At 45.1% G+C, this 21,732-nt stretch overlaps 1 protein-coding gene across 3 annotated transcripts in view; it reads right to left on the minus strand.

Annotated features, from left to right (window-relative positions):
- Positions 1 to 623: 623 nt before the first annotated feature.
- The window catches only part of LOC142496176 (uncharacterized), a 50,999-nt gene continuing 29,890 nt past the window's right edge, over positions 624 to 21,732 (minus strand). Inside the window, exons 12-19 of one of the 3 annotated variants that reach the window (XM_075602659.1) lie at positions 20,386 to 20,452; positions 19,454 to 19,548; positions 18,518 to 18,646; positions 15,338 to 15,452; positions 12,867 to 12,953; positions 8,979 to 9,139; positions 8,619 to 8,707; positions 624 to 3,828 (exon numbers count right to left, since the gene is read on the minus strand). In XM_075602659.1, the coding sequence (XP_075458774.1) occupies positions 3,588 to 3,828; positions 8,619 to 8,707; positions 8,979 to 9,139; positions 12,867 to 12,953; positions 15,338 to 15,452; positions 18,518 to 18,646; positions 19,454 to 19,548; positions 20,386 to 20,452 (984 nt within the window). In that variant the 3' untranslated portion in view covers positions 624 to 3,587. Of the gene's footprint in view, positions 3,829 to 8,618; positions 8,708 to 8,978; positions 9,140 to 12,866; positions 13,005 to 15,337; positions 15,453 to 18,517; positions 18,647 to 19,453; positions 19,549 to 20,385; positions 20,453 to 21,732 lie in introns of all 3 variants that reach the window. The other 2 variants (XM_075602660.1, XM_075602658.1) reach the window with 2 other exon arrangements.

Below are 21,732 nucleotides of genomic sequence, written 5' to 3' on the forward strand. Positions count from 1 at the left end.
GGTAGTACCCATTGACTTATATATCGCCAAAAACGCTCCTCTATACAACATGTGGAGAGATACCTGTGAAAACACTTGAGGCATTTGGGAAATGTTCTAATTTGAATATACTTTGCATATTTTCCAGTTAACCCCAATGTATTCACAGGTATCCCTCTACATTATATACAGGAGTATTTTGCGAGGTATATAGGTCACTGGGTACTAAAATAGAAGATCTCCTCCCCTCCTCTACACCTTCTCCCCCTCCACACCACCTCCCGTGTCTGGATGAGAGTTACACCAATTTCCGATATGACTTAGCTAACATAAAGTTCAGTCCCTGCTCTAACAGCAGACTTTTTGTGGATAAGCAATGTTAGGGTAAATGCCTCTTTCTCCTCATTATCACTAATGGCTGTTGGTCAACACGACAACGCTCTTTATGGGAGAAACTATGACTTAATGTCACGTTTTGCGCTTTTGAGGTAATGTGGCAAGACTTAGTGTCACGCTGAGTTAGGATAACTCCCCTAACGGAGCTCTGTGAGTCCGGGACTCACATTGTATAAGGCTGATTTTCTATCTGGGGACTGGAGGCCTCAGTCTTCTGAATCTGACATCCATACTAACCATACTTTCCACCCCTGTGGAATTTGTTACTCCCCCCTCAACACACAGGACACCTACAAGCTCATATTGAACCCCCAAATCTAATACAGAGTGCTTTTCCTGGCAATGTACAGGTTAATAAGAGCTTCAATCAGACTTAGAACTGCGCAACTAATTTTGACAGATTTATTATAAATCATTCTTCCTGGTAATGCACAGGTTATTAATAATTTATATTAGTGTTAGGTATCCTTAAGATGTGGTCTGCCGTGTAGTGGTTCAAGGGCTTACAACACTTTGGCCAAAATGTTAAACTAAAAGACCATTTATTTAATAGATATCTATACATATATATTTAGGCACTGTACTGTGTATAAGTTTCATTGGATGTGCACTGAGCTCTGTCTGTGTTTCATGTTCTGTCTCTGGTTTTAAATATATATTGCCATGCTCAGTAGCACTCCTCTGTGACACTTATATGCTTATATATATATATGTTGTGGTTATTTTGGGGGTTCAATATGAGCTTGTAGGTGTCCTGTATGTTTTACAATTCTTGTTCAGCTGGTCGTAGCTGATTGGAGGGTGGCTCCTCCTACCTAGTTTGAAGCTCACCCCCTCCCACTTTTAAATGGTTAAAAGCTCACTCCATTGCATCTCCCACTCTCAGGGGAACTTTCTTGCTTGCAGTTTGATTATGACAAATCTAATACAGAGTGCTTTTCCTGGCAATGTACAGGTTAATAAGAGCTTCAATCAGACTTAGAACTATGCAACTAATTTTGACAGATTTATTATAAATCATTCTTCCTGGTAATGCACAGGTTATTAAGAATTTATATTAGTGTTAGGTACCCTTGAGATGTGGTCTGCCGTGTAGTGGCTCAAGGGCTTACAACACTTTGGCCAAAGAGTTAAACTAAAAGACCATTTTATTCAAAAGATATCTACTATACATATATATTTAGGCACTGCCCCATGTATAAGTTTCATTGGATGTGCACTGAGCTCTGTCTGTGTTTCATGTTCTGTCTCTGGTTTTAAATATATATCCCCCCTCAACACCTAAGGAGTTCATTGTATCAATGTTGGAAATATACACAATGAAGTCAACAATGCATCAACTTCCATTGACCTGTTACCCCACTTCTCACTTTATTGAATAGAGGGGTGCGGATATCAAACTCAAGAAATATCATTTTTGGCAATCATTCCATTTAAAATCTGTCAATCTTTGTTCCTATGGATGTTTCTATTCAGATTTTGATAGAAGAGACCCCGGAGAATTCTACTTTATCAAAGTGGCTCTTTTGTTTGGACTTCAAAATGTTTCCTGCAATAGATTGGCCAACTTTACCTTCATTAGTATACTTGCAGCTTGCCACCTGGAATATTCTAAAAATCAGCTCAGATATTAACAAGTTTTATAGATATTTTTTATTGTTCCGCATATTTGTCTTACGTCAAAAAAATTTCATTACCACGACAAGGCATCATTTTTTTAGTTAATGTTAAAGGAGCAGTTCCTCCTACTTTTTTTCACCCCTCATTTGTTTAATTTACAGGGTATGAACCGAGGTCCACCTGAGCCAAACGCCCCTATTTTCAGCTCCGGAGATGCTCCGGTTCCCGAGATACTTAACAGTGAAGTTACCAGGTTCAAATTGCCCTGATGGGGAAACAAAATGGCTGCTAAATCCCTGACCATTAGGAAGCTGCAACATCATCGGTGGTCGCTTCCTATTGGATAACCATTTACATCCCCTTTAAAAAGCAGGAAGTCACTTCACAAGTAAGTATCTCAGGAACTGGGACGTCCCCAGGGCTGAAAACAGTGTGGTTCAACTCTGGACGACCCACGCATCCAATCCTATAATAAAAATGGAGGTTAGTTAGGGCGGATTGTTCCTTTAAGGGGCAAAAGGAAAGGGAATTCTATGTTAACTACCTTGGTTCACATGCTTTGCAGAGGGTCCTACTATACACGAACGCAGAGATCGGAATCCGTTACAACAAAGAGGGGCCCACTTATTTGCAAACAATTTACAGATGGATAGTCTAGGAGAATTAAAATGTAGATTTAGGGATAAAGGTCGCTGTACTCTTTAGCTCGCAGTACTACCACTTTAACCCAAAAATGTACAGTGAGTAGAAGAGAAAAAGACACAAAAAAAGGAATAAAAATGCAGTAACCCCTTGGCTGCCTTGCTAAGCATTGGAACAAAAACAAGAGGAAAAAGTGCACAACTCATAGTGTAGTATGCAAAATAATATATTAGTGCACATGTTTCATAAGACAACACTTACTTCATCAGGGAGGTGTTGTCTTACGAAACGCGTTGGATGCCATACTTGAGTATTTTATATTTTGACTCCCTTTCCCCCTTCTGGCAATTTGCTAGCGCTCTGGTTCCTATGTGCAGAGTTTAAAGGGCTTTCCTAGTACGTCTACTACCCAGCGCTGCAGTGCTTGAAGTGACGTAGGTGGATTCTACCCTCTGCTTGAACAGCTGAACCTCGCTAACCGCCGACATGGGATATTTGCTCCGTTTATACAGTTTTGCTTACAATGGGACTCTGTTATGCTCCAAATATTACTATATTGTATGTTTAATACCTTGTAGCCTCGGTGCTGGGCTGTTAAACTGTGAGCCATCTTTTCGTGGCCTAGCAGCCAACTCATCACCTTCACCTTGGTTTAAGGTCATGTATCCAGTATTTAGTTGGCACACTGCTGTCACTTATTTACTCTTATTTCTGTACTCCTCGCTTACATTGACATTTTATACACGTTTTTATATTTACACGGCATTTTGTGCGCTGGGTATTTGTTTTTTTCACTACGTAATACATTACATGAAAATATCCTGTGCATTGTATACATGGAAATCATGGAATATTGAGCGTCCCATTTGTGTTCTCCCAAAACCCTCGACCCCCACTCCCCCCCCCCCCCCCAACGAACTCCTGGTGGCACAGAGAGAGCCCTCATCATATTACTTCTGTTTACGGCTAGCAGTGAGAGATGATGTCCCATCAGATGGGCCAATGCCCCACAGTCTGGGCTTGGGCCAGCTGAGCGCTTCCACCTGCAGCTGACTGATGCTGGCCGGGCTGATGTGCTGAGAGATGGGGCAGTGGGAGAGGAGGGAGAGGCGGGCAGACAGGAGACCCATCCGGACGCTAGTGTTTGTGTCCAATCCGGCAAGTACCCCCGACAGGAGACCGGCCATGAGACTGCAGGGGAGAAAGGAAGATCCACAGCATGAGTGCAAGCAGAAAACCCCAGCATTCAAACACATTTACACTACCCACTCACGGGTCAACTTATCAGTGGGAGAAACGTATCCACGGAAAGAAAGTGCGAATATGAGTTCGGTTTGCCGCTTTGCTCAATTTTCTGTGCCAGAAAAGTGTACAACACGCATGACCTGGCGGATTATAGACACAAATACAAGGTAAAAAAGAGACACGCAGAGAAGTAGTTTGATACATCACATTATAATCATGTAAACTCCTCCTACTGGCATTTAAATTCGCAAGCTGGGCACATGGCACAAAACCTGGAGCAAAGACCTTGATACACTGATGCCGACACCAGATAAAAATCTTGTCATCTGTTTAAATTTTGCTCCAAATTTGCCTTGATATATCACCCCCCCCAACAGGTCAGGTTTTCAGGATATCCCAGCTTCAGCACAGGTGGCTCAATCAGAGGCTCAGTCGAAGACAGAGCCTTTGATTGAGCCACCTGTGCTGAAGCAGGAACTGATTGAGCCACCTGTGCTGAAGCAGAGACTGATTGAGCCACCTGTGCTGAAGCAGAGACTGATTGAGCCACCTGTGCTAAAGAAGGGACTGATTGTGCTGAAGTATGGATTGATTGAGCTACATGTGCTAAAGCTGGGATATCGTGAAAACCTGACCTGTTGGGGGGATGGGGCTTGAGGACTGAAGTTGAGCCCTCCTGGGCTAGCACACAAAGGTGTTTTCCGGCTCTCTATCAATGATATAACCGCGCAGACTTCCCAGAATCCCAGGCTCACAGCATATCGTGCGGCTGAATTGTTTATTGACGGTTTGGAAATGTTTCCACAGTCACTGTAATAATGTCTTCTTAGCAGCAAACACACGCAAGATGATTTCAGGGATGTTTTGGAAAGATAATGAAAGGAAACCTCTTCTTGTTCTATTAACATGCAGTTGGCTAAGAGAACCGCAGAGAAAAACGGAAAACAAAACATAGTTTTGCCTGATAGCCCCTAATGTTACAGATAAGCGGTGGGAGCTGTCCCTTATCTAGGCCCCACAGCTACTTAAAGCAGCAATCTTCTTTACTGGCCTTAAAAGGGAAAAAAAGCCTTTCTTTTTACCACTGTCACGCACTTTTGAAGTTTCACTCTGGATATCCTTTGCCAACAAATTCTTCTCCCAGGGAAATGAACATGGCAGCTCCCACCGCACACATTAAGACAACTAGGGTTGCCAGGTGTCCAGTATTGAACCGGACTGTCCTGTATTTGGACACTCTGTCCAGTGAAAAATAAGAGGTACTGTAATACTGGACATGTATGTGTCCGGTATTACCTCCCTGGACATAGTGACCTGACGCAACTTTCACCATTGAGTCCAGTATTTTTGGAGAAGCCACCTGGCTACCCTAAAGACAACTTTAGGTTGCCATCGTAACTTCTGAAGCCGGAGATATAATAAACGGGGGCGAACCAGCAAAAACTAACATTTCTGGAGAAAATGAAAAGCAAAAAAACATAATAATAAATAGCTAGATCAGCACAATGTGACCGATTTGTTTGTTATGATTTCACTTTTGTTTTTTTTAGGGTGATTTCTGCTGGATGGGTTGGATGAGGATCCCATATAACCCTGTGTAGGATGCTCGATTGACTGGCCCCACCTTCGAACTTCCCCTCTACCCCTGTCCTTCAGGAATTTTCCAAATCCCTCCCACCATGGAAAATTAAACGTTTTTTTCTCCCCAGCAGGTGTTTCTTATTCCCTTTTATGTAAGAGGTTTTTCAAAGCTATAATGATGTCACTCCTCTCCCACTTCAATTGTTCTTAGGTCCCTATTTGAATCCTCTCACACACGCACTCTTAAGGCTGCACGTATAGTGCCCGCGACGCAACGCAACGTCGCTCCAAAACAAATTAATTGACTCTGTCGCAAGCGCTTATAGTAAGCGCAACGGAGCAACGAGTCACGGAGCAACGTCGCGTCTAAAAATTTGGAAGCCGGGTAAATTTGATTTTTTTAGAGACAGTCGCCACATGTGACTATATCTAAACCAATCAAATTGCGCGGCCCACCCCTTTTAGTGAAGTCACCGGCCTTGTCGCCAGCGACGTCGCTAAAAGTAAAATTACAACTTTCGCCAGTGGTGACGGGTGACATAATCGGTCGCGTCGCCAGCACTATAAGTGCAGCCTAATGCCTCTTCCTCTCTCCCATTTTCAACACAAACCCGCAGATTAAATGCAGTAACCAGCCCTTGGATGACCGCCTCTAACCCATCCCAGGCCTCCCAATCCTCATTGCTTTGTATTGTTACTGGTCACTGCAGCCCTCAAGCACTTAGCTGCAGTTCTAATTTCAAGGTTATGTGGCTCATCAAGGTCGATGTGTTGATCCATGTATGAACCCTGCCTAGTTTTCTTTGTAATATATCTTTTGAGTTTAGCTCATCTTAAATAGCTTTGTACAATTTCTACCACACAAACAAAAAACATACAAGCCAACATAATGCCTGTAATAAGAACTTGAATAACTTTATTTCATGTAGCGCTTTTCTCCCAATAGGAGTCAAAGCGCGTCACAATGACAGCATAGCGCGCGGTACGCAGCACATAGAAATGTTACAGACACAGTCCCTGCCAAAACAATAGAATATTTACTTTAAATATATGAACTTTTTTTATGGAAGATAATTACCCTGGGTTTTCAAGCAGTACTTGTTTTAATAACATATGTATACACTATTTTAATAGGCTTTAATTGCTACTATAGATATAACTTTCCTACACTCTCCACTCTCCACCCTCCTTATCTTTATGTATAATAAATAATAACTTTATTGCATACAGTATAGCGCTTTTCTCCTAGTTCTCTTAACTACAATAATGCGCGCGGTACGCAGAACATAGGAATGTTACAGGCACAGGTCCCTGCCCAGATGATCTTACAATCTATGATTTTGGTGCCTGCGGCACAGGGAAATAAATTGACTTGCCCATGGTCACAAGGAGCCGACATGGGGAATTGAACCAGGGTCCAGTCAGTCTTTACTCACTGAGCCGCTCCTTCTCCCCAGCCAGGAGTGGCGTTGAAGTACAGTAGCTGTATAGTATTAACTCTGATTGTGTTTGCAGACACAACACTGTATTTTGTTTTTCCAGTGAAGACGTTTTAAAATATAAACAAGTTATTCTGCACAGGCCCCGCCATTAGTTATAATATAACTGCTCATTCTAAAAATTAATTAAGCAGAAACATTAAGGGGTCATTTAAGGGCCTAGTGAATATGCTGTGGAGAGATCTTCCCTGAAGAGTGCAGCTCCTTTCAAAGAAATGGGGCTAAAATATTCTACAGTCTAACTCAAAAGGAGGTTTAATATGCCATAAAGTCCAACGTTCGGCATTCTAATACTGCCTTTATCAAGGTGAAGGCAGTATTAGACTGCCGAAATGTTGGACTTTATGGCATATTAAACCTCCTTTTGAGTTAGACCGTGTGCCTGCTTCTTCTTTGTACTGGAACATTTGGGACTACAGGAACTACTGGAGCTCCCCAGGACCAGCGCACCGGCAGCTAAGTACCCCACCTCTATTACCATTGATATTGAGTTCTTGTCTCATCCTCTGTCTGGCTAAAATATTCTACAGCATGGGGAAGACATAAACAGCATGTTATATTAGGGTCAATTATATCAAGGTTAACTGCTGCCCCCAGCTTTCAATATGTGGCTGGAACTAAGACGAGCTGTGGAGGTGTCACATGGCACACATAATATAATGGGATATATCAAATTCTGCATCTCATTTTCTCCCTCGTCTTTGCATTTTAAAAAAATGGTTTGAGGTGGTGTACATTTTATTAACCATTTTCTTACATATGGCTCAACCAGGAGGAATAAAATGGTGCAAATGCAAAGTTTTCTTTGAGTTGATATTCAGACTCCATATACATTATAATAATCGATAATGTATTAATAATGTAAAAATGTAAGTGGATTTTGATGAGAGCACTTGTTGGTAAGGCCTCCGACAGGGGGGAGGGGGAGGAGCCGGGACAAGTGTCCCGGGCCCATTGGCTATTGGGGAGCCCGAACAGTCGGTGCTGGATGTTGGGCCTGATCAGAGGTCAAGCCCAACTTCTGGGTCTGGCAACCGGGCCTCTGGCTGCTGTCGGGCCCACGCTCTCCCCTGTTCCTGCGGGTGGTGGGGGCATTTTGTGTGGGAAGAGGGGTATTGCATTTTGTGTTTGGGAAGGGAAGGGGGGTATTGTATTTTATGAGTGACAAGGGAGGTGCAGGGATTGTGGGTGATAATTACTGTGGGGGAGGGGGATGTGTGTGACGAGGAGGAGGAGGGTATCAGTGTGAGGAGGGGGGTTGAGGAAGCAGGATTGAGTGAGAGGTTGGTAATTAAGTGATAGTGGAGGGGGGAAGTGTGAGAGAGGGGGTGGACTGAGGGAGGTGGGGGACAACAGAGAGTGGAAGGGGGGACATAGGAGGGAGAGTGAGCGAAGTAGAGAGGTGGGAGAGTGAGAGAAATAGGGGAGAGGGGGGGGGAAAGAGGAGGTGGCTCGCGAGGAGGTGTGAAAGAGGATGGGGGCTCACAAGACCATCGACACAGAGGGGCCCCAGTCGAAGCTCTAAGTCCTAGGCCCTGGGAAATCTGGCAGCAGCCCTGCTTGTGGGTACCTGTAACACACATGGGGCTTGCTGCTTTCTTTACCATGTCTACACCACTGTGTACCATATTGTTTGCGCTATAGGCCTCAATTTACCTGTCCCCAGCTCCGGATACATTGATGATTTCCTGTGGAGATGTACTGGCTGCTGGGTAATGTGCAGCGCACAGCTCACCCGGATCCATCTAAAAGAGAGAAGGAATAAGCAGAGGGATCGTGCAGAAAACCATACCATAGAAAACTAGATTATTTTCTGAAACTAAAACCATCATTACAATTAATACTTAGTAACAAATTCTAAAGTAAGTCAGCTACACAGCACTTTTCTGAAACTAAAATAAAATACCCCATATGAAACTAAAATTAAATCCTAAAAATAAAATTCCCTTTGAAAGCCAAACGACCTATTTGCTTTTCATCTTAAAACCAAGCAAGCGACAGGTCAGCGACACTCACCTTGGTGTTTGGGCTAAGGGACAAAGCTCCCCCGTAGCTGTGACCGCACAAGAGCACTCCATGAGGCCCCAGAGTGACAACTACACAACGCAAATGCTGCAGCAGCGGCAGGGAGAGAGTCATCGCTGTATCGATAATATCATCTAACTCACGCGGGGTATCTGAAGCGAGAAACCGTGTAACATCAGATATTTAGGAACGCAGGCGTAGGTCAGTGGTAATGTCACTACCTTTAAAGTGGGTGAATGGTCTAAACACCAGTATCAGCCCCTTGTGACCTTGGCCAAGGTCACATTATCTCCCTGTACCTCTGGTGCCAAAATTAGGCTCATTCTCAGGGATTCATTCTACATGCAAACGTTCCCTATAAAGCGCTGTGTGCACCACGGTCAGCACTATACCGAAAAAGATATTGAATATTATTATTTGGCAGTTTGGATGTAATGCTTTAGAATGAGGCCTGTTACTTTGTTACAATAGGTGAACTGCGTGTAACCAGAACCACAAAACAAATAAATCAGTGCTACCGGGTTCAACCCTGCCCCCTCTCATATATCTGGTCATTTGTGTGTGAAACTGCCTCTGCCCCGCTAACAGATAAAACACTCTGCATTACAACGTTGCCACTGTGAGACATTAACTTTTAACATTGGTGATTTATTTGTACACTTTTATCCTCCAGTACCTTGGATCTCTCTCCTCCTGCATCTCACTAGGCCCTCCCTATTTCTTTTTCAGTTTACTGTTTCCTCACTCCTTTGTGAGCATTTCTGTTCTCTACAACATCCCCACTCCCCACTGCACCATTATTTATACACCTCTCTCCCAACAACTTCTTTACCCCTCAATAAAAAAACACCCACACAAATTCTCTATTCACACCCTCTATCTACTCCTTCCTGCTGCTGGGGATCTTCCCTAAGCCTTAAGCCAGATCTCACTCATGCCTCCCTGCCACCTCTTCCCCTGTAAATGGTGTTAACCTTTTCATTTAACACTGACCTTCCTTAAATTTTATCCCACAAATTAAGCATCCCAATAGCCTGCCCTCATGGCTAGTGTCCCACACTCAGTCACTCCTACCACCCATTGTGACCAAGCACTGCCATCTACAGCACTTACTCCCTCACCTGCTGTCTCTGTAAGTTTCCCATTAAACCTCTTAGATTGTAAGCTCTTCGGGGCAGGGATTTCCTTTCCTATTGTCTGATTGTCCTGCACTTATTGTATAATTATAATTCCCTGTACTGTATTCTTTGTGAAGCGCTGAGTACACTTTTGACGCTATATAAAGACATACAATACAATACAATACAATACAACACCTTTAAAAACAAAACAGTGTGAATCACAAATCCTATTTAAAAAAATCAGTTGTTTTTCAGCTTAAAAAAAATAAATGGTAAAAAAACAAACCACAGATTAATAAGAAATAGCTAGATAATTGGTTTCGATAAAGGGATATTTCCATGAAGTTAATGAGACACAGAGGGTCCCATTTAGTAAGCCGTTATAAGGCACCTTCCATTGCTGGAAGAAACCTACATAATATTCAAGACAATGGGCAATAAAGTGTTTTATGACAGAAGGGTGCTACATATGGACCATAAACTCTACCAGGCAGACCTGCAGCCCAAGTTAATCCAGGTCAGGAAATCATAATTAAATGCTATGTATTTGCATGTTTGAAAAATCTCAAGGGTAGGGAAATATTATTTTAGGCATATAATGTATGTATATTTATGCTTATGTTTAAAGACATGTGCATAAAGTGTGCTGCATTTTGCAAGTCCACAAAGCCAATACTTAGGATATATAATTAGTTTACAAGTGAAACCCACGAACACAAGGCAAAAACTAATTCAAAAAAAGTATATTCTGTAGTCTAAGGTGTGGATAAGAAAGGTGACTAAGCGCGCACGCCATGTTATAGCGCTATATTTGTCTTTATTATTGTAGTGATAGTAGCTCATTATCCGTTATTTCTAATGCCAATAAAAATACCCCTTGTGAGCACATTGACACGTCTCAGACAAGTCCCCGAACCTGCCTTTCCCCATTATCTCTTCGCATACACTGCTTCCACTGCAAGTGACAGTGTCACCTTTTGCTTCTTGTCCATTTTGACATGAGACCCCTATAAGCTGATGCCTGCCGTATTACATAGCTTTTCAGCACATCCGGGGTTAAAGAAGTGCATAGTCAGTAACCCTACTCACAGAGCGCTGTTTCGACCTGTTGGGTCTCGTCAGTGCGAGGTTGGTTACCGGGAATGTAATGATTGGTAAAGACCTGACACTCTACCTTCTATCGTTGGGATTCACAAGGCTCCCATAGCAGCACTAGAGCTCGATCCGGTGTTAATTGCCATTGACTTGAGCTCTGATATTCCTGCAGGGAACGTTCATTCTGTCCATGTGAGCCTCTTTCATGAAATCATCAGGTCCACATATGATCAAATACAACTAACTGCAGTGACGTGTGTATTAGGTTAAAACTGGGTGGTTGACACCTTTAAAATAAATAATGAGAAAAGTCAAAGTGTTTCTGAATCATTTTTTGAAGTGTATCCTTATCATGTTTTACTGCCCTTATCATTGCCACTTTCCTAACTGGTGCTCACACATGGAGGCTGCATCAATAAATTAGAACCAGAAGTCCGGCAGACATTGTATTCTTTTGCTTTGGAAAGTTACAAGCAAAGTGGCACAGAAATATTCCAATGAAACAGCCCGACTCTTTCACTGCAGAAGAGGTTTGCAACACTGCGTTGCAAGGCTCTGTCTGCAACGCCTGTCAGGTCTCTTGTGGAAGAATCATGAAGTCAATGCACGGAAAAGAGCAATTACTCACAAGGTGTAAGGGTTCCAGCCCAGGGTTTTGCTGGAACTTGCCCTTACCTGGCTGTTGTGGCCATATTGGTTTCTAGCAAATCTCTCCCTGGGCTTAGTAGTTGCCTGCATCTGTTCCTGAAGCCATCCTTGTTCCTGCCTGCTGTGCAGCTCAGCGCCTGATTGGCTCGTCTTGCTATTTTGGCTAAGCCTTTCCCACCAGGAAGTTGGATGAACATAGTCTCACATGACTATCAATTTGCAAGATCCTAAAATGTAATTAACAATTTGGTGGGTCTGAGTTGATTAGGCAGACCCCTCCCTTAATTATTAGTCAATGTGGCTGTGTTTTAGAATACTTAAGGCAGGATACCATGGCTGTGAGCCACATGGCTGTGTAACATTTAAGTGTGTGGCAGAGTTAATCTTGGAGTTGAGATTGGAGGAAGATCTGGACTCTGAACAACAACTTTACAACTGTGAGAACTTTACTTTCTAACACTGACTAACCTGAAAACTCACCCAACAAATAAAGCATCCCAAAACCTGCACTCATGGCTATTGTCCCACAGTCACTTATACCACCCATTGTGGCCAAGCACACCCATCTACAGCACTTATTCCCTCACCTGCTGTCTCTGTAAGTTCCCCTCAAACCTCTTCGATTGTAAGCTCTTCGGGGCAGGGATTTCCTTTCCCATTGTCTGATTTTTGCTGCACTTATTGTATTATTATAATTCCCTGCACTGTATTCTTTGTGAAGTGCTGAGTACACTTTTGGCGCTATATAAATAAAGACATACAATACAATACATGACGTGCTGGTCACAAGGCCTAGCCTTGGCTGCTTTCTCCAATCCTGGACCCTAATGACCTGTACCTCCCCACTACTTCGACCTTGTCTTGTCCTCCTACCACTCTGCTCTTCTAACCTGACCCAGCTACCCAAGACGACGAGTCCCGCATCCGGACGGTGTATCGACATTCCCACCTCGGCTTCGCGGTCGCGCCCTGTTTGTGGCGAGCACCCGTTACACAAGGCAGCTGTGTCTCTTACCATAGGGTATCGGGTACCTCAAGGTCCTGTTGATGGAGATGAGCTCTCTCAGGTTGGGGGAGATGTAGGTCAGTGCTGTCCAGCCATCTGAGAGGAAAGGTTTGGAAGCTTTGTTCTCATCTGTGGGCTCATAGCAAACTATAAAACAAGAATGCATCAGGTTGCACTTCCCCTATAGCTTTCTAATAATGGGGACAGGGGACAGTAAATCTCATCAATATCTGGCATTAGACTAAAAGCCAGGGGAATAACGTAATAGGAGGAAGCATCTTTGACACCCCATCTGCATTCAACATAAGGCAGAGAAAGATGGCTACAGACCTATAGAGTGGCACTAACATGTGGGGTTACCCCCATGTAATACCGCCCACCGGTTATTACCCAATTACTGACATCCGGTTTTCTGTACGTTGGCAGTAACTTTGTTTCACAGGAGCACAGGGAGCACACATAGAATGCACAGGGAGCACACACAGTGAGCACACGCACAGGGAGCACACATAGAATGCACAGGGAGCACACACAGTAAGCACACATAGAAAGCACAGGGAGCACACACAGTGAGCAAGCACAGGGAGCACACATAGAATGCACAAGGAGCACACACAGTGAGCACGCACACAGGGAGCACACATAGAATGCACAGGGAGCACACACAGTGAGCACGCACACAGGGAGCACACATAGAATGCACAGGGAGCACACACAGTGAGCACGCACACAGGGAGCACACATAGAATGCACAGGGAGCACACACAGTGAGCACGCACACAGGGAGCACACATAGAATGCACAGGGAGCACACACAGTGAGCACACACAGTGAGCACGCACACAGAGCGATCGCAGGGAGCACACACATGGGGTGCGCGCAGGGTGCGAGTGCAGGGAGCACACACGGAGTGAGCACAGGGAGCACACACAGGGTGCGAGCGCAGGGTGCACACAAGGACCGAGAACAGGGTGCACAGGGAATACGCATGGGGTGCACACACGGAGCGAGCACAGGGTACACATATAGAGCGAGCACAGGGTGCACATATAGAGCGAGCACAGGGTACACATATGGAGCGAGCACAGGGTGCACAGGGAATACGCATGGGGTGCACACACGGAGCGAGCACAGGGTACACATATGGAGCGAGCACAGGGAGTACGCACGGGGAGCATCTACTTTTATTTCCAGACCTAAAATTTCCATTTCTTTTTAAAGAATAAGGGACCTGTGTTTAACACGTCGGTCTCTGTTATCACTGCGTAAAAGTATTAGGAAGCTTTTTAAAATGGCGTCCCCCTAATTGTCCCAAAGATCCTAACTAACGCCAGGTCACCCGCATTATAATGAGCCAGTCCTGGTTTGGTATTCCCATCAGCGGGTCTGTTAACCGAGTAAGATGTGAAGTTCTGGCCAGTTATACCACTGCTGATCTGGAGTTGATAGCCGGTATATGCTGATTTCACTTACATTATACGTAGGATAACGATTTTAGGTTTTAACCGTAAAACACCATCAGCTGATCCCCTTGCACTTTTGGTTAAAACCGATGAAAAATGGAAATGAAGCATCATTTCCCATGAGTTACCCCTGTTCCTGCAGCCTAGCTACCAGTAGAAGACAAAGGTAACACAAGGACCCATATGGAAATGTTATATAGGTGCATAAATAAACACCAAATTAAAATGCGTCCATTTTTTTCATTGTTAACGCTGATAAACCCAGATTTTTTTTTTTATAAAAAAAAAACATTCAGAAAAACAAAAAAAGGGAAAAGGAAACATAGAAAAAAAACAATCCCTGGTGATAACAGTGTTTTTTTTTTGTGCCGTGCCCCATTATTAGGGCCCGGCGTTCATTGTTGCCGGGTCAGTATTGTGCTGCTTGAAATAGACAACCGGCAATGCCAGGTATATGGGCGCACTTAGGGACGCCAACAGGGGGGGAAATAGCTGGGACTGCCCGGTTGCCCGGTCAGTCAAGTGGCCCGGCCCCCCAAACGGCGACCCTCCCGTTAATGGCCCGCACCTCCGCTTCTCTTGCCGCAGTCCCTTTAGGCTCGGGCCCCCCCCTTCTGTGGCCCTCCAGGGGTCCTGTAGGTCCTCCAGAGTCCCTCTACCCCTCGCCCCCTTTCGTAGGGACTCCAATGGGCAAAACCAAGTGCCTCAGGTAAGCCCATGCTGCACCTATGTGCACTATGCTCCCTGCCCCCAGGCCCATGACCTCCTTATCCCCCCAAGCGCATTACCTCCTTAACCCCCCCCCCCACATTACCTCCTTATACCCCCCAACCTCCAGGCCCATTACCTCCCTATATGCCCCTAGGCCCAGTACCTCCCTATACTCCCTTCCTGCCCCCTCCCCAGTGCTCATACCTTCTATTTTCTTTCCCCTCCCTCCCCCAGGTCCATACTTTCTCCTCTCCCTAGTATGCCTGAGCCCAATTACTTCAGTTGGCAATTCTGGCGCCCACTGACCTGGCACTGAGCTCTGCCGGGCGATTTCACACACATACTGGATGGTGGACACAGGGACGTTCCCATCTATACACACCAGCCGAGCTCTGCGGAGGCTGTCTTCAAACTGAGACACCTGAGAGATAATACAGATTTAGGGGAACAGAGAACTGGAGCATCCAAAACCAAATAGCCATCAAGTCATCTTCAGTCTTCGTCGCACTTCTATTTCATCCCATCCCCTTCCTGAGAGGGCACCACAAAATCCCACATGAAACAACAGATATTCATAACAGTAATAATAGTTCCAGCACTCACTGACTAGTAGAATGAATCTCTGGAGTATTTAATTGCCAAATCAAAAAAAGATATGTAATGTCAACACAAGTCAAATCCACGGGGAGATGTGACCAACACAAAAGCGTCTAAAATACATACTGCAAAAAAACATTGTATGCAAAAAACAGAATATCACATAATGGGAGGTGGGGGTGGGGTGGAGTTAGAAACAAGGGGGGGGGGTCACCCTTGCAGCAGGAGAGGAGAAGTGCTTGTGATTATGCTAGATGTCTTATGCCCTGTGGTCTGATTTCACACTAGTTATATTCTCTCTGCTTTTTCTCTGTCATAGTCTTAGATTGATTACTTAGAGGTGCTTTGTGTGCTAATCTGCTAGGGTTGCTGTTTCATTGTGTTTTGGCTTTGGGGAAGGGAAGTACCTCTGTGTTCCTTTTTGGGGTCCTGAGGGAACGGGCTTGAGGAAGGTGTTTGTCCCCGAAACGTTGCCCCCCTGCTTATCCCCATTTTTTGCCCCCCCCCCCCCTTGTTTCTCCCTCCACCCCACTCCCACCTCCCATTGTGTGATATTCTGGTTTTTGCATACTATATTTTTTTGCAGTATCTGTTTTAGACGCTTTTGTGTTGGTCACATCGCTCCGTGGATTTGACTTGTGTTGACATTAAATATCTTTTTTTGATTTGGCAATTACCTACTCTTGAGATTCATTCTACTAGTCAGTGAGTGCTGGAACTATTATTACTGTTTTGTAATTATTTAGGAGGAATTGGGTCCTTCTTTTTGTTCCTTTATTTGCACCCTGCAACCTGCATGAGATTATCTTATTTTGTGAGTGCTGTCTATCACTTGTTTTTTCTCAACAGATATTCATGAGACAGTTTATCAGTCAGATGTTAGCAGGCTCTGAAACATTTTTGCTTCCCCCCTATTGTCGTCACAGGTGTCATTGCAAAGAGTTGTGCAAATGGAAGCCAAGCACACCAAACGATTGGAAAATTCACAATGTAGCAAAAAAGCTTATTTAATGACTAAAAGTCAGAGTTGCATCCAACGTCTCGGTTCACATGCACCTTCATCAGGCATCACTCCTTGACCAGGATTTCTTGCTTAGCGCCCATTTTTGTACTCTCCTTTACCACAGACCCCCTTTTTAGGGCATCCCAAGTTACTTTACCTGATTCTCCTCTTTCTTTACATTGCAAAGGGTTAAACATCCCCGTTAAAAATTAGAGGCGATAACAGAGGAAAGTTGGTATTCTGGCACTTAAAGAAGCTATACTGGGTTAAGTTCCCAAATGAAGCGTATAGCAAGTAGAAATCACCAGCAGGCCCTAAAGATTTCATCTGAAGACAGACTTGTATGGCCGGCACCGAAACGCGTTGGCCGCCGGCCCTAATTCTACCTCATGTAATTCAATAAAAAGCTGCCTTTGGATGAAATCTGTAGTGTTTAATTTCCACTTCCAGGACTATGAGGCTGTAACAGGGCAGTCCGAGCATCCTGGCGTGTGACTGCGTTCTTAACTTTTACTCACATCTGGATCCCTAATCAAGTGCAGATCCCTGGAGGGGCGACCTCCCAGGCTCCATCACCTCACAGTTTCCATCTTCCATGTGTGTGTGTGTGTGGGGGGGGGGGAGGGATGGGGGGTCTGCGTGAAGCGCGTTTGTTTGGTTAGCTCTGTGGTTTGCAAAGCGTGTCAGGATAACTCCGTCATCAGGAAGCTTGGCTGCTTCTTTATTCTTAGCAACAAAGTGGGTGTTGGGGAGCGCGGCTTCGTGCCCACTGCATTCCTGAGAGCCCAGGATTTGGGAGTAGGGATCATTACTGGTTCATCTTCTCAGAGCTAATGGATGCCATTTTAATCTATTTAATCTATCTGTTGACAGTACTTGGGATAGACTCATTGCTTATGTAACACTGTCTACACACACTATTCATTATCCAATCCCTTTTATCTCCATCATTCCCTCTCTCTCGCTCTCCCCCTCTTCACTTGTGTCACTCTTTTAATCGTAGACGCTCTCTCCATTAAAGACTTTTCCTTACACTGCGAGATTTCTCGTGCGAAATCGCCCAGAAACGCTATGCACAAAAAAAAAAAAGCAATTTTGTGGAATTCATCAAAAATTATTTATTTCGTAAAACTGGCTAAAAATGTCTGCTCTTTCACCCGATTTGTCTTTCTCAGAGAAGGGGGAACTAATTCAACTCTGGTAGTGCCAATCGGGGCACTACCACACAGGAAACTCCCTACAATAGAAGTTGCCATACCTTTGAGCTGTTCAATGCAACAAAGATAACCAGATGTGGCCGGAAAACATCCCACCGGTCATCATTTTGCAGGCGCCATGGGTGGTCATCATATACTCGCTGCGCAAAGCGCACCCCGAGTGCAACACTTATTAGGAAACGGTTACTTCTTCGAACCTCGGACAACTCTCATTGGCTTGCTGATAGAAAGGCCAACTCTCATTGGCTTGCTGATAGAAAGGCTAACTCTCATTGGCTTGCTTATAGAAAGGCCAACTCTCATTGGCTTGCTGATAGAAAGGCCAACTCTCATTGGCTTGCTGATAGAAAGGCCAACTCTCATTGGCTTGCTGATAGAAAGGCTAACTCTCATTGGCTTGCTGATAGAAAGGCTAACTCTCATTGGCTTGCTGATAGAAAGGCTAACTCTCATTGGCTTGCTGATAGACCAACTCTCATTATCAATGGGAACCAACAGGCTGGGAATTCCCAATCCCGATCACATACCTCCCGATCACGTGTACATTACCCCTAATGCAATAGAAGCAGCAGATCTGTCTTGTTTGTTGGCATGCTTAAAATCTGCCCTGTGTGCGAGCTTGCTACAGTTACCACTGATACAAGGCATATGAAAGTGTGTCATTCTTACGTAGGTCTCTGTTATCTGTTGGTGGATGGCGAAATCCCCAAGGCCGAGGTTCACCTCCCCACTCTCCGTGATCACCGCACAGTACGTGGCTGAGCTGTGCCCCTTTAAGCGCGCCACGCCAGCCATGTCCTGCAACAGGAAGAGTTATTCTAACAGCCGCGGACAACATTGCAGCCGCTCCGTGTCTTGTCATTTACCCTTTGATGCTTTCAGGCATCAATCCCACGTACTCAGGCTTAATAAGTAAATCAAGTGAACAAAACGCCACCATGCAATTCTTCCCTGAAAAGTAGTGGACGCACTGAACAGCCTCCCGGCAGAGGGTATTAAACAAATACAGTAAAGACTTTACAAAGGGCTTGTGATACAGGCAAACGCTAGCTAAATAAGCAAAATAATGCAATAAATCAAAAAGTACCGCTTTCTTTTTTTTTTTTTTTTTTTACAATAAGTGGCTCAGTCTGTGCTGAAGCAGGGATATCCTTAAAATCTGACCTGCTGGTGGCCCTTGAAGACTGACGTTGGCCACTCCTATGTCATGGATGTGAGTCTATGTCGGAAGTTGACTCTGTGTCATGGATCTTATCTGCACACATGCAGGACCGGCTTGGAAAACTATGGGGCCCGGGTGCAAACCAGGAGTGTGGGGCCACTTACACTCCCCGGAGTCATACTCGAGGGGCGGTTGGGACGGCGGCGCTGGAGGGAGACCATCCGGAAGTGACCCAAGGAAGAGCGTGGGGCTTCTGTAGTTGCTCCGATGGCCCTGCCATCAAGCCGGCCCTGTGACAGATGTATCTCCCAGGATTTAAAAAGCTCTCTACACTACTATTTTCCATCTATGACCAACTCCATTGTTGGTTCATCAACCGCATTAGTGCCATGGGGGCCTGCCAAGATTGGAATGGAACCCAGTGCCGACGCGCACAGACTCACCATGTGACCGCAGTATCGCATTACAGAGTGTGAGTGCTCATCCTGTCCCAGGGCTGATATAAAGAGCGGCTTCATTCCCAGGCGGCTTAAACCATCTGCAAATGGAACAGATACAGTTACCGTGCAGAAACCATGGGCATCATCTGTGGTTGGGGGTGGCTAACCCCGGTCCTCAAGTGCTGCCAATGGGTCAGGTGTTCAGGATATCCGTGCTGCAGCACAGGTGGTTCAATCAGTCTCTGCTTCAGCACATGTGACTCAATCACAGGCTCAGTCTTCGATTGAGCCACCCGTGCTGAAGCAGGGATATCCCGAACACCTGACCTGTTGGTAGCTCTTGAGGACTGGAGTTGGCCGCCTCTGATCTATGGTTATTCACTGTGCTTCAGCTGGTTAGGTAATAGCCATTGGCTTTGCTGTACGACTGGGTTTTGGCATAGAAAACAGAATATGCACGTCGTTCTTTTCTATGTATTAACCCCTACATTGCCAGGGAGGCTACAATGCTTTACAAAGATTAGTGATGCACTGCAGCCTCCACAGGCAGTGACGGTGTTAATCGCTTGCTTAAGGGGGGGAATCACATTAGACATTCATGAGCTAGGAAGGTGATGTTAACTGAGTTTTATTTCCTTTAAACTACAGATTTATATCATTAGGGAAGTGTTTGTGTAGGAGAACGAGTCCCTTTAGCGCAGGCGTGGCCAACTCCAATCTTCAAGGGCTACCAACAGGTCAGGTTTTCAGGATATCCCTGCCTTAGCACAGGTTGCGCAGTCTTCGACTGAGCCACCTGTGCTGAAGCAGGGATATCCTGAAAACCTGACCTGTTCGTGGCTCTTGAGGACCGGAGTTGGCCACGCCTGGATTAGATAGATGTAATATTGCGTGCTGGTGATGTCACCGGAGACTTCCCCCGCTGTCCTGCTCACCTGCCAGGTTCTTGCCCACACCCCCGATACATTGGTGAACTCTGCCAGGGTTGGTCTGTCCTCCAAACTGCAAGAACAAATCACATAGCAGAATCAGGAGGGATGCTCCTCCCATTGGCACTTCTCTGCGCTCTCGTAGGCACTTACGCAATATGCTGAGGCCTGCACCCCAGGGCTGGGAATTCCAGCTGGGAAATAATGGATGTCCTTGTTTTGTTTTGGTCTCAATTAGTGAGCATCAAAGCCACAATGTGTCCCTCTGTCTGCCTATTCTTTGTGAATCATGTTGCATGACTGCACCCCTCATTCTTCTAGGACAGGGGCGGCCAAGTCCAGTCTTCAAGGGCCACCAACAGGCCATGTATGAGGAATATTCCTGCTTCAGCACAGGTGGCTCAATCAGTGGCTCAGTCTGATAAAAAATCCATACGGGACCTGGAACGTTGTTTCTCCTCTCTTCTTGGCTGTCACAATAAACGAAGAGTTGCATTGGGAACTTGAGAGTAGCGCGCTACTTTGTACCTCTGTCCTAGAGGAGACTTGCATTTGAGGAATTTGTAAGGCACTGATTGAGCCACCTGTGCTGAAGCAGGAATACCCCTCATACTGGGTCTGTTGGTGACCCTTGAAGACTGGAGTTGGCCCTCCCGTGTTCTAGGAGATCCCCAGGTCTGGGCTAAGGTAAAAATAGTCATCCTCAGCTTCTGTTTCAGCATTGGGAAGACATGTGGCCCACCAAATGTGTGCAGTGAAGTTGGAGCTGCTGATCGACTTGCCAACAAGGCAAGACTGGTGGGCATTTAAAACCCATGAACCGAAACTTCCCGAAGCATGACCAGTGCAGCCGAGGCGTCTGGAGGCTGAACCAGGGTCAGGAAGAGGTTTCATAAAAATACATGTTTGCTTTACATTTGCTTGAAAATCGGGATCAGCAAAGTATATGTCAAATAAATATAGGTGCTCCCAATACAGGTAGTAACAAGATGGACTAAAGCCCAAGCACCATTTGTGTGGCACGACTGGGGCACACTGTATGCACACTCAGGCCTTTAATAAAATTAATATTTCTTATGCCAGCGTCTAAATCCACCCGATTATTCAGCAGGAAGATTTGCTGCTTCTCTTCCGTGTGTTTTTAATATATTTACTACAGTTTCTATTTAAGTCGCTGGGAAAATAGTCTTTTGTTGCTTGATGATCTTGGCTAGAAAAATGGAATGGCCGGAGAAATACGTACTTTATTTAACGCCACAGCGCAGGTTTAATTTTTTTATTACAGGATGGAAGAGGGACGTCTCTGGAGCTGAACTGCGTTATTTTCAGCTTTGGGGACCCACAGCTTCCAGA

The sequence above is a fragment of the Ascaphus truei genome, chromosome 5, assembly GCF_040206685.1.
Source record: "Ascaphus truei isolate aAscTru1 chromosome 5, aAscTru1.hap1, whole genome shotgun sequence".
Taxonomy (NCBI): Eukaryota; Metazoa; Chordata; class Amphibia; order Anura; family Ascaphidae; genus Ascaphus; species Ascaphus truei.